The 13,274-nt window shown below is 45.6% G+C and overlaps 1 protein-coding gene across 3 annotated transcripts in view; it reads right to left on the reverse strand.

Moving 5' to 3' along the window:
- Positions 1–13,274, reverse strand: part of DAPP1 (dual adaptor of phosphotyrosine and 3-phosphoinositides 1) — a 268,154-nt gene that overhangs the window by 19,817 nt on the left and 235,063 nt on the right. For all 3 annotated transcript variants that reach the window (XM_056566904.1, XM_056566894.1, XM_056566883.1), the window contains one exon: positions 726–859. In XM_056566904.1, coding sequence (XP_056422879.1) covers positions 726–859 — 134 coding nt within the window. The remainder of the gene's footprint in view (positions 1–725; positions 860–13,274) is intronic.

Consider the following 13,274-nt stretch of genomic DNA (forward strand, 5'->3'; position numbering starts at 1 on the left):
AGTGTTAATTCATGTTTTCTTTTCTATTATTTTCTAGTTTCACCATGTATATACTATAATTCAATAAATCTATAGTCTTCCCCATAAAGTCTTGTCTGTTGAAGAATAGGGTGGTTTATATGCATGTCAGACTATACAAACACCACGTGTAGCAAGGACAGAACAGTGGTGGAACTAGTAAACTTTATTTGCTCTCCTGAATACCTTACTATAATGAGTGCAATGCCTTCTCCATGTGTACATAAAGCTGGATGTGCTGCTAGAATAAATGTTATTTCATTTATTGTTGTTTTATATAGTGTCACAATGCTTTACAGAGATTGTACTGATATCATATCTGTCATATTACGGTATGTATTGTTACGTTCTTAGACTTTGTATAATAAAATATATAGAATATATAAGATCTGCTTGTTATTCTGCCATTATAAGATTGCATCTCTTCCTGACTATCTTTTCCCATAATATTGTGCCTTGTCATGAACACTTTTTTATGCTTATAGAAAATATAGAACTGTATATAGCCAAGGAATATCATCTATTTTCATGTTCTAGTTATACTTTTCTGTCTGTGCTATTCTTAGATGAGCCTTATAATTCAAAGCCTTTGAATCTTACTTGAAGTAGTTGTAGTCAGAACTGATCACACTGTTGTGTGGAGGATCAAGACAGAAAACCAGAGCAAACCATCACAGAAAACCACTACCAGATCCACTGTAACCTACCTGATTCACTTCCAATAAGAGGCTGATTTGCAAAATGTTGGGTGAAATCTTTCACAGATATAAATTCATTGAATCCGAACTTGATACAATTCCCAATCAGATAGACTTGAAAGTGTTTCACAGAGTCCTTGGCCCTAAAAAAAAAAAAAACAACCAGAAATTTGTGGGTATGCTTTCACTGATATGGAAACATATCCAAAGGCATTTTGTAGATTATTGGTCCTTATAACCCTTCATTGACTATGGTTAAATATTCAACATGGACTATAAAGTGTGTACACCATCAATATAAAATAGTGTGGGAAAGAGAGAATATAGGTAGTCCAATAAAAATACTGGAAAAAATGTTTTTTTAAATTATTAAAACTAATTAAAAAATATACAATAAAATATACAAATGCACCCTGTGTATTGGTGTTAATTTAACCATAGGACAATATAGAACAATATGGTAAAAAAGGGCTTGGATGGAAAGACAGAGATGGAGGGCAGTGGTGAGTAGGTGTTCCAGCCCTCAGCTCTTCAGGGGCTTGGGGACGCCTCTTTGACACTTGACAACAGAAAATAAAAGCAATTTTCTATGTTTTGGACGCACAGACACATATATGAAAAGTACCATACGTGTTTGCCCTTCAAAAACACATTATGATACAGTTTATAAAATTTAAATTCTGTGAAGTATTTGTATCGAAAGAACACCAAATACCAAACCCCCCTTTACTGGACTCCATACCAATTTATAAGGTTAGGGAATGATTAAATACAATATCGCAAACTCAGAAGAACCACAAACTCATGTTTAAATGAAAAAAAAAACACATTATTTTTATTAGTTATTTTTAACAACAATCACATAAAAGTATGTCCTCAACAAGGGAACTGAGAAAAAATAATTACTAGGATGGCAAAGACACCTATTAAAATCACTAGTAACTTTTCACATGCCGTTCATAGTGGGTGAAGAATAAAAAAAAACGATCACAAGTGGGATGGTCGTTACCCCTCGCCCTGGCACAGCTCGACCACACAGGCGGCTCAGGAGATTCGAGGCACAGGTGGGATTAGGCAACTCGTGGTCTGGATAGCAGTAGCGTAGTTGTTACGCCGAGCGCTCCGGGTCCCCGCTCCTCCCCGGAGCGCTTGCAACATCCTCGCAATCGCAGCGCCCCGGTCAGACCTGCTGACCGGGTGCGCTGCGATACCTCTCCCAGCCGGGATGCGATTCGCGATGCGGGTGGCGCCCGCTCGCGATGCGCACCCCGGCTCCCATACCTGACTCGCTCTCCCTCGGTCCTGTCCCGGCGCGCGCGGCCCCGCTCCTTAGGGCGCGCGCGCCGGGTCTCTACGATTTAAAGGGCCACTGCGCCGCTGATTGGCGCAGTTGGCTTAATTAGTTCATTCACCTGTGCACTTCCCTATTTAACCTCACTTCCCCTTCCCTTCCTTGCCGGATCTTGTTGCCATCGTGCCTAGTGAAAGCGTTCCCTTGTGTGTTCCTAGCCTGTGTTCCAGACCTCCTGCCGTTGCCCCTGACTACGATCCTTGCTGCCTGCCCCGACCTTCTGCTACGTCCGACCTTGCTTTTGTCTACTCCCTTGTACCGCGCCTATCTTCAGCAGTCAGAGAGGTTGAGCCGTTGCTAGTGGATACGACCTGGTTACTACCGCCGCAGCAAGACCATCCCGCTTTGCGGCGGGCTCTGGTGAATACCAGTAGTGACTTAGAACCGGTCCACTAGCACGGTCCACGCCAATCCCTCTCTGGCACAGAGGATCCACCTCCTGCCAGCCGGCATCGTGACAGTAGATCCGGCCATGGATCCCGCTGAAGTTCCTCTGCCAGTTGTCGCCGACCTCACCACGGTGGTCGCCCAGCAGTCACAACAGATAGCGCAACAAGGCCACCAGCTGTCTCAACTGACCGTGATGCTACAGCAGCTACTACCACAGCTTCAGCAATCATCTCCTCCGCCAGCTCCTGCACCTCCTCCGCAGCGAGTGGCCGCTTCCAGCCTACGACTATCCTTGCCGGATAAATTTGATGGGGACTCTAAGTTTTGCCGTGGCTTTCTTTCACAATGTTCCCTGCACTTGGAGATGATGTCGGACCAGTTTCCTACTGAAAGGTCTAAGGTGGCTTTCGTAGTCAGCCTGCTCTCTGGGAAAGCTCTGTCATGGGCCACACCGCTCTGGAACCGCAATGACCCCGTCACTGCCTCTGTACACTCCTTCTTCTCGGAAATTCGAAGTGTCTTTGAGGAACCTGCCCGAGACTCTTCTGCTGAGACTGCCCTGCTGAACCTGGTCCAGGGTAATTCTTCCGTTGGCGAGTACGCCATACAATTCCGTACTCTTGCTTCTGAACTATCCTGGAATAATGAGGACCTCTGCGCGAAATTTAAAAAAGGCCTATCCAGCAACATTAAAGATGTTCTGGCCGCACGAGAAATTCCTGCTAACCTGCATGATCTCATTCATCTAGCCACTCGCATTGACATGCGTTTTTCCGAAAGGCGTCAGGAGCTCCGCCAGGATATGGACTTTGTTCGCTCTAGGCGTTTTTTCTCCCCGGCTCCTCTCTCCTCTGGTCCTCTGCAATCCGTTCCTGTGCCTCCCGCCGTGGAGGCTATGCAAGTTGACCGGTCTCGCTTGACACCTCAAGAGAGGACACGACGCCGCATGGAGAATCTTTGCCTGTACTGTGCTGGTACCGAACACTTCCTGAAGGATTGTCCTATCCGTCCTCCCCGCCTGGAAAGACGTACGCAGACTCCGCACAAAAGTGAGACAGTCCTTGATGTCAACTCTGCTTCTCCACGTCTTACTGTGCCTGTGCGGATATCTGCCTCTACCTTCTCCTTCTCCACTAAGGCCTTCTTGGATTCCGGATCTGCAGGAAACTTTATTTTGGCCTCTCTCATCAACAGGTTCAACATCCCAGTGACCAGTCTCGCCAGACCCCTCTACATCAATTGCGTTAACAATGAAAGATTGGACTGTGCCGTGCGTTACCGCACGGAACCCCTCCTAATGTGCATCGGACCTCATCACGAAAAAATTGAGTTTTTGGTCCTCTCCAATTGCACTTCCGAAATTCTCCTTGGACTACCATGGCTTCAACGCCATTCCCCATTCCCTTGATTGGTCCACAGGAGAGATCAAGAGCTGGGGTACCTCTTGTTTCAAAGACTGCCTTAAACCGGTTCCCAGTACTCCCTGCCGTGACCCTGTGGTTCCCCCTGTAACCGGTCTCCCTAAGGCCTATATGGACTATGCTGACGTATTTTGCAAAAAACAAGCTGAGACTTTACCTCCTCACAGGCCTTTTGACTGTCCTATTGACCTCCTCCCGGGCACTACTCCACCCCGGGGCAGAATTTATCCTCTGTCCGCCCCAGAGACTCTTGCTATGTCTGAATACATCCAGGAAAATTTAAAAAAGGGGTTTATCCGCAAATCCTCCTCTCCTGCCGGAGCTGGATTTTTCTTTGTGTCCAAGAAAGATGGCTCCCTACGTCCTTGCATTGACTACCGCGGACTTAATAAAATCACGGTAAAGAACCGCTACCCCCTACCTCTTATCTCTGAACTCTTTGATCGCCTCCAAGGTGCCCACATCTTTACCAAACTGGACTTAAGAGGTGCTTATAATCTCATCCGCATCAGGGAGGGGGACGAATGGAAAACTGCATTTAACACTAGAGATGGACACTTTGAGTATCTGGTCATGCCCTTTGGCCTGTGCAACGCCCCTGCCGTCTTCCAAGACTTTGTTAATGAAATTTTTCGTGATCTCTTATATTCCTGTGTTGTTGTGTATCTGGACGATATTCTGATTTTTTCTGCCAACTTAGAAGAACACCGCCAGCATGTCTGCATGGTTCTTCAGAGACTTCGAGACAATCAACTTTATGCCAAAATGGAGAAATGTCTGTTTGAATGTCAATCTCTTCCTTTCCTAGGATACTTGGTCTCTGGCCAGGGACTACAAATGGACCCAGATAAACTCTCTGCCGTCTTAGATTGGCCACGCCCCTCCGGACTCCGTGCTATCCAACGTTTTTTGGGGTTCGCCAATTATTACAGACAATTCATTCCACATTTTTCCACTATTGTGGCTCCTATCGTGGCTTTAACCAAGAAGAATGCCAATCCTAAGTCCTGGTCTCCCCAAGCGGAAGACGCATTTAAACGGCTCAAGTCTGCCTTTTCTTCTGCTCCCGTGCTCTCCAGACCTGACCCATCTAAACCCTTCCTATTGGAGGTTGATGCCTCCTCAGTGGGAGCTGGAGCGGTCCTTCTACAAAAAAACTCTTCCGGGCATGCTGTTACTTGTGGGTTTTTTTTCTAGGACCTTCTCTCCGGCGGAGAGGAACTACTCCATCGGGGATCGAGAGCTACTGGCCATTAAATTAGCACTTGAGGAATGGAGGCATCTGCTGGAGGGATCAAAATTTCCAGTTATCATTTACACCGATCACAAGAATCTCTCCTATCTCCAGTCTGCCCAACGGCTGAATCCTCGCCAGGCCAGGTGGTCTCTGTTCTTTGCCCGTTTTAATTTTGAAATTCACTTTCGCCCTGCCGACAAGAACATTAGGGCCGATGCTCTCTCTCGTTCCTCGGATGCCTCGGAAGTAGAGCTCTCTCCGCAACACATCATTCCTCCTGACTGTCTGATCTCCACTTCTCCAGCCTCCATCAGGCAAACTCCTCCAGGGAAGACCTTCGTTTCTCCACGCCAACGCCTCGGAATCCTCAAATGGGGTCACTCCTCCCACCTCGCAGGCCATGCGGGCATCAAAAAATCCTTGCAACTCATCTCTCGTTTCTATTGGTGGCCGACTCTGGAGACGGATGTTGTTGATTTTGTGCGGGCCTGTACTGTCTGTGCCCGGGATAAGACTCCTCGCCAGAAGCCTGCTGGTCTACTTCATCCTCTGCCTGTCCCCGAACAGCCTTGGTCTCTGATTGGTATGGACTTTATTACAGACTTACCCCCATCCCGTGGCAACACCGTTGTTTGGGTGGTCGTTGATCGATTTTCCAAGATGGCACATTTTATTCCTCTTCCTGGTCTTCCTTCAGCGCCTCAGTTGGCAAAACAATTTTTTGTACACATTTTTCGTCTTCACGGTTTGCCCACGCAGATTGTCTCGGATAGAGGTGTCCAATTCGTGTCAAAATTCTGGAGGGCTCTCTGTAAACAACTCAAGATTAAATTAAACTTCTCTTCTGCTTATCATCCTCAATCCAATGGGCAAGTAGAAAGAATTAACCAGGTCCTGGGTGACTATTTACGGCATTTTGTTTCCTCCCGCCAGGATGACTGGGCAGATCTTCTACCATGGGCCGAATTCTCGTATAACTTCAGAGTCTCTGAATCTTCCTCCAAATCCCCATTTTTCGTGGTGTACGGCCGTCACCCTCTTCCCCCCCTCCCTATTCCCTTGTCCTCTGGTTTACCCGCTGTAGATGAAGTGACTCGTGATCTTTCCACCATATGGAAAGAGACCCAAAATTCTCTTTTACAGGCTTCATCTCGCATGAAAAAGTTTGCCGATAAGAAAAGAAGAGCTCCCCCCATCTTTGCTCCCGGAGACAAGGTATGGCTCTCCGCTAAATATGTCCGCTTTCGTGTCCCCAGTTACAAACTGGGACCACGCTATCTTGGTCCTTTCAAAGTCTTGTGCCAGATTAATCCTGTCTCTTACAAACTCCTTCTTCCTCCTTCTCTTCGTATTCCCAATGCCTTCCATGTCTCTCTCCTTAAACCACTCATCATCAACCGTTTCTCTCCCAAACTTGTTTCCCCCACTCCTGTTTCCGGTTCCTCTGACATCTTCTCCGTAAAGGAGATACTGGCCTCCAAGACGGTCAGAGGAAAAAAAATTTTTTGGGTAGATTGGGAGGGCTGTGGTCCTGAAGAGAGATCCTGGGAACCTGAGGACAACATCCTAGACAAAAGTCTGGTCCTCAGGTTCTCAGGCTCCAAGAGGAGGGGGAGACCCAAGGGGGGGGGGTACTGTTACGCCGAGCGCTCCGGGTCCCCGCTCCTCCCCGGAGCGCTCGCAACATCCTCGCAATCGCAGCGCCCCGGTCAGACCTGCTGACCGGGTGCGCTGCGATACCTCTCCCAGCCGGGATGCGATTCGCGATGCGGGTGGCGCCCGCTCGCGATGCGCACCCCGGCTCCCGTACCTGACTCGCTCTCCCTCGGTCCTGTCCCGTCGCGCGCGGCCCCGCTCCTTAGGGCGCGCGCGCGCCGGGTCTCTACGATTTAAAGGGCCACTGCGCCGCTGATTGGCGCAGTTGGCTTAATTAGTTCATTCACCTGTGCACTTCCCTATTTAACCTCACTTCCCCTTCCCTTCCTTGCCGGATCTTGTTGCCATCGTGCCTAGTGAAAGCGTTCCCTTGTGTGTTCCTAGCCTGTGTTCCAGACCTCCTGCCGTTGCCCCTGACTACGATCCTTGCTGCCTGCCCCGACCTTCTGCTACGTCCGACCTTGCTTTTGTCTACTCCCTTGTACCGCGCCTATCTTCAGCAGTCAGAGAGGTTGAGCCGTTGCTAGTGGATACGACCTGGTTACTACCGCCGCAGCAAGACCATCCCGCTTTGCGGCGGGCTCTGGTGAATACCAGTAGTGACTTAGAACCGGTCCACTAGCACGGTCCACGCCAATCCCTCTCTGGCACAGAGGATCCACCTCCTGCCAGCCGGCATCGTGACAGTAGTCAGGAACATAGCAAATGGTCAGTAGGCAGGCGGCAAAGGAGCAAGGTCAGGTCACGGGGCAAAGGTATGATACACGGCAAGGCAATGCACAGGAATGCTTTCTCTAAGGCTCTAGGGCAACAAAGATCTGGCAGGGAAATGTGGGAGGTGGAGGAATTTATCAATGAGCCACAGGTGCTACTTCACTTATGGGCGCACTGGCCCTTTAAATCTTAAAGCTCTGGTGCATGTGCCCTAGGGGACGGGGACATGCGTGCCGGAGCAGAGAGGCAAAGGCAGGGGCAGGAGAAGCAACAGGTGAGTGACGGGCCTGGATACGCAAGCAGAAGCGTCCCACGATGCGAATCCCAGCCCCCGGCAGCAGCAGGTAACGGGACCATGCGCTCACGGCCAGCGTGTGCGGCCAGAGCGCATAACGTAACAATAACCTTTACACACCAGTCCTCCGGCGTGTTTTGACAAACATGTTTAGACACAATAAATTCAGCATCAGATCTGACTACATTCTGCATCCCTGTTCACATGAAATAGAACATTTCTGTGCTGATTTAGAACATGGGGAAACTAGTTTTTAGATGGAACATCATATGACTGAAATATTATCAGTAACTGTGTGAATAAATACTCAAACTTAGAAGATGATGACAGCCACATATATTGGTCTACATTCCATATAAAGGGTTTATCTGATCTGCAATGTGTATAGTTATACATTTTTACTATACATTGTACTTATACATTGTTACATGGTTATTATGGTAGAAAAATTTGAATCATGTTCTCCAAAGGGAAAGAAGAGCATCTAAATGAAATAAAGTAGGAAGGGTATAGTTAAAAGAAATTCTAAGACACATGCTGAACAAATTACTCAACATTCTTACAAGGATTCAGTGCATAAGCATATCCATATTATGTAAAGAGCTATACTTACCCTGGCCTATAGAACGATACAAACTGTTTTATGGTGTCACTGGTAAATGTAACCATGTTACCATCATCTTGAATGTGGGAGTATGTTAAATACCGGCTGCATATTTCTACTTGACCAGTCAAGCATGAGAGGAAAATTTCTAATTTTACAGATTAAAACTTTCACTCTTATTTCTACCTTGTATGGTATAAGCCATTTGACACAGTGAGCTATGTAGCGCAACTGCTCAGACAACATAGTTGCTAAGGTGCATCAATACAACAAAGGTACCATAAGAGCAAGCACATCCTTTTGTCTCTGTTACAAGAAAAGTAAAAGAACCTGTCATCAGTTTTAAGCTGCCCAAACAGGGGGCAGCATAAAACGCACGGGTGTTTCAGAGTAATTTTAGTTTAAAATGCCACTGTGGTGGTGGGGTGTGTGGAGCAGGGCAGATGTTGTTACCCTGGCGCAGATGGTATTAACCCCTGTATTCGTGACGCCAAGGCATGGTTTAGCCTATAACCACCCGAAGGTATACCGCTGGATCCTGGGCTAGGCACGGGGGCAATTAAGACTCCAATGCCAAGTTACGGACATCGGTAGCTTTACTGAGGGTAGACAGTTTGTAAAGTCTATACAGTTCAGCCAGGGCCCAAGGAGGTGTACAGTGACTCAGAAACCTTAAGGGCTTGTTGGAAATTGTAGTAGGACTGAGCAATTTGGTGCAGGCCACGTTGCTTGACAATGTGACATAGACTGACTTGACTGATGACGGACAATGCTGCAGGTTTAGCTGACTTGCACTTGACTGTGGCTGCAGGACTTGACTTGAGGCCTCCAATACTCTGGACACACACACTGGACACACACACTAGGCATGACTGACCTCAGCAAAGACTTGGTGCAAAAAGAGCAAGAGGCTAGCTCCTCCCAGGCTTTTATGGGAGAGACTAGCAGGGAGCCCATAGGTCACTCTTGGGGTCAGCTAGTCACTGATACCTCCTGGGTAACAATCACATGTATATCACATGGTACAACTCTTGAAGTGATAAACACATATTATACAGTGGAACATATGTACAATGGGGAAACAAGTGCAGAGGGTTCACTGAAGGAGCCTGCCTGACAGGACAGCAGATGCACAGGGTAACACCTCCCGTACTGGGCCACCACACCACAAGGACCCTGGTAACTAGTCCCTGGGGCAGGACAGTCCAGTCTACTTAAAGGATACAATTTTTCTTTCAAAGACAGCGCCCTTCTTGTCTCCACTTTGGGTGTGGTATTACAACTTGGCTCCATTCACTACAACGGAACGGAGCTGCAGAACCACTCCCAAACTGGAGACAGACCGGGGGAGGTCTTTGAAAGAAAAAAGGAGATGCGTCATTCAAGCCAAGGGGCAGCTACCGATACCTGCCATGGGGACTAGTTACCTGGATCCTTGAGGCATGTGGTATGAGTATATTGAGATTGTATCATGCTAATACAATAAACATAAAACAGAGATAGCAAGAGCAGCACAGCACTCACCGATGCTGGCATCTCCTCATGAATCTTTGTCACATCGGACTATCCCGTGGGGAGGTAGTAGCTGATGCATTAGGGCACTCAGAGGGCTACTATCTTCCAGCTCTTGCAATATCTGTTTTGTAAATTTTTTCACACTGTATTATCAGTACAGAACACCTTTTGGCGCGACTATACCCATCTGTATTCTTACCCACCACAAGAATTACAACCCTATATTAGCAGTGCACTGATTCAGCAGTGTCATGGCCTATTCTCTATGTGCATACTATTACAATAAATGTTGTATTTAAGTGGCCCAAGAACTAATGCACCTGATAAAACACTCCTTAACATTCAAATTGCAACACCAAAAAGGAAAAGGTGTGCAATAAATAAAAAATCACAGGATCAATAGACATGCTAATGTTATGCAAAATATGAAAAAAAATTGAATATATTTAAAACATGTAGATTTATTTAAACCACAACATAATCCCAGGAGTAGGACTAGAATGACATTCCCTCAACATTAAAATTGCAACACCAAGAAGGACGACCCTTAGGCCGGCATCACGCTTTTTGTTTTGAAATTCCACTTGGAAATCACGGTGCAGCAAAGTCTTGTTGCTGGCAATGGGATTCCACTGCACAGTACACACTGCAGAGCTTTCCGCCTGTAAAATGCCTTGACATATTCCACCAGAACACTGAACTCGTTCAATGTTTTGGTGGATCTCCACTTCGCAGACATTGCTGCTATGGTGCTAGTTGCCGCTGATAAGATGATAAGGCTGGAATGGAGGTATCAGCAATGAGTCCTGCTTTTGTATCATCTCTTTTCTGCACAATAGCCCATGAAAGTGTCAGGATTAGTGTCCCTGTGTGTCAGCAACAGTTCCCGCATATGATTGCCATAAGTCCATATAATTGGCAGTAGTGTAAAATGCAGTGAGATGGTGCCCCGTTGCTACAGGGAAAGAACAGGGGATCACTACTGCATCAGTTGACCTAACTGAACAGCAGGAAGGAATCCATGCTTTTTCATTAACATGACTACAACAGAATTTGGATAAAATGGAAATGTTTTCAGGACTTCTTTAGCAGGTGATATAACTGTGGTGATGCCTGATTCACTGACCATAATTATCTCACCTGTGAAAGACTTACAGAAAAATACAGAAAACATGACCTGTTGGGGGGTCTTGAGGACCGAGCTTGAGAAACACTGCTATAATCTAATGTGCTGTCTGTTGAAAGGATAAAAAATAGAACCAGAATGTAATACATGGCAGGGGAATTCTTGCACATTTCCTTGCTTTGTAATGTTGAGCCATTTGCTGGAGTAATGCGTCCATGTTTTTGTTGTGAATGACTTGAAGTGATGCCTTAGCCCATTTAAAAGGGCGATCCAGAGTTTATATTCATCCTAAAACAGCACCAGCACTGTCCACAGGTTGTGCATTGTATAATAACTTGAAAGAATCCCTTAAAAAACTGGAGCTGATCTGCAATAGCACACACAACAGGTGACAGGTGGGCTTTTTTTTCAAGGAAATCAGCTCTGTTTTTCTACTCTTGGATAACCCCTTTAAGGATGCATTTACTGGCTTTCAGGTGCTGATTATTCTGTCCAGCTGTCCTGATGCAATTTTTACATTTATAATTTTCCAGCATGCATAACTGAGAAGGCATGGAGCATACGGTACTCATATTTTCAGTCTTATATAGGGCTATTATAGACCTATTTTTTTCTCCTGGCTGTAAGAAAAATTATTCCTTCTTATAGGAACTTCTTTATTTATAGGTAAACCATATAAAAGTGCTGTTCTGTACAGATAGATTCAATTGTAGAATTCCATAGAAAAGCATTAGACATTCTGATCTATGGTTTATGTACATTAATGTTCTACTACTGTTGATCCAGTTTCATTTCCACTTTTAGGGAAGTACCACATTGTGTCCTCCTCTAATGTAAGGAACTTTTGTAATAAATGTTATCAGAAAAAAATTGTTCTTTTTCCTCTTATTGGACGTCTTTTTTCCCCCTTCTAAACTTTTATTCACTTAAAAAACAAGTTTTAATTACATCTTGCATTTACAACATGTTATGTCACTTGGGGACGTGACCGTGATGTCACGTCCCCAACTCAGAAGCAGCGCCCGGCACAGAATGCTGGGGGCTGCACCGAGATCACGGATCCTTTGGATAGGGGACAAGATGTGTAAACCCGGAATACCCCTTTAATTCATTTCCATTCCCACTTTGGGGAAGTACAAGTTTGCCACATTGTGTCCTCTCCTTATGTAAGAAAAATTACTTTTATTGGGCTTCTTTCCTCCTGCCTTCTAAATGTTCATTCACTGCTCTGTACTGTTCTATAATGTCCTTGATGCTTCTGCTGTCTCTCAGGGTGTGCCATAAAAGAGAAGAGACAGATTTCCTCTTCTGTGTGTGTCGAGTGTATTGGACCCATCATAAAGGATAAGTTTCACTTACTAGCTTTGGGACAATTGAGGGTTAGAGATGAAATCTGCAGAGCATACATCTGATGAAGAATGACATATGCAAATAAATATATGTCAAGATGCCCTGGGACTTAGCGCACCATGACATACATTTACATCATGAACATAATACAGCATTGTGTACAAAAAAATACATTATAGGGGTCAGAATGGGGCAATTTTAGGTGTGCTCTTTTTCTTACAAAAAGTTTCCTTTTTATGACAAATCTCTTTTTATTGCGAATGAAACAGGAAAAAAAAATACTCTCAGAGTAAGAAACAGAGTAAGAGCAAACTGAATACTAATGAAATGCAACATCATCCCATCAAAAGCACAAAGAACCAAAAAAACACAGACACATATGACAGGAATCTGCAGCAAATTTTCAGATGAATTGCAATATGTTAGCTAGACAAAAGTGTAAACACAGGTCTGTGAGGTATACATGACACAAATCAGGGTATACATAACAAAAACAAGAGGGAGCAATGGCGCTTTGTACAGCAGGACACTAAGAAAGTAAAAGGACAAAAAGGAAAGAGATTTAGCAGAAAAAGGGAAGTGAGAGAGAAGGGGGACATGCTGCAACTTAAGAGAGGTAAGAGAATTACTCAAGCCAACAGAGGAACATCTGTGTTTCCCAGAAAGAGTCCCAAGGGAGCCATAGCCCAACCCAGTGTCCATATCAGTTGCCACCAACTCCTCCATTCTAAATATACGATCTATAGGGCATGAACAGGGATTTCCAATATCTCGTAATAACCCCCTAGCGACACACAGAAAGACTCTCAGAAGACTCTGTTTAGCTCAGGAGATAGAATCAGGAAAAAGCATCAGTAACACCAATTCCAGAAAAGAAGAAAGTGATGTTGAGCTAATCT

Source organism: Hyla sarda, chromosome 1 (genome assembly GCF_029499605.1).
Source record: "Hyla sarda isolate aHylSar1 chromosome 1, aHylSar1.hap1, whole genome shotgun sequence".
NCBI classification, from domain to species: Eukaryota; Metazoa; Chordata; class Amphibia; order Anura; family Hylidae; genus Hyla; species Hyla sarda.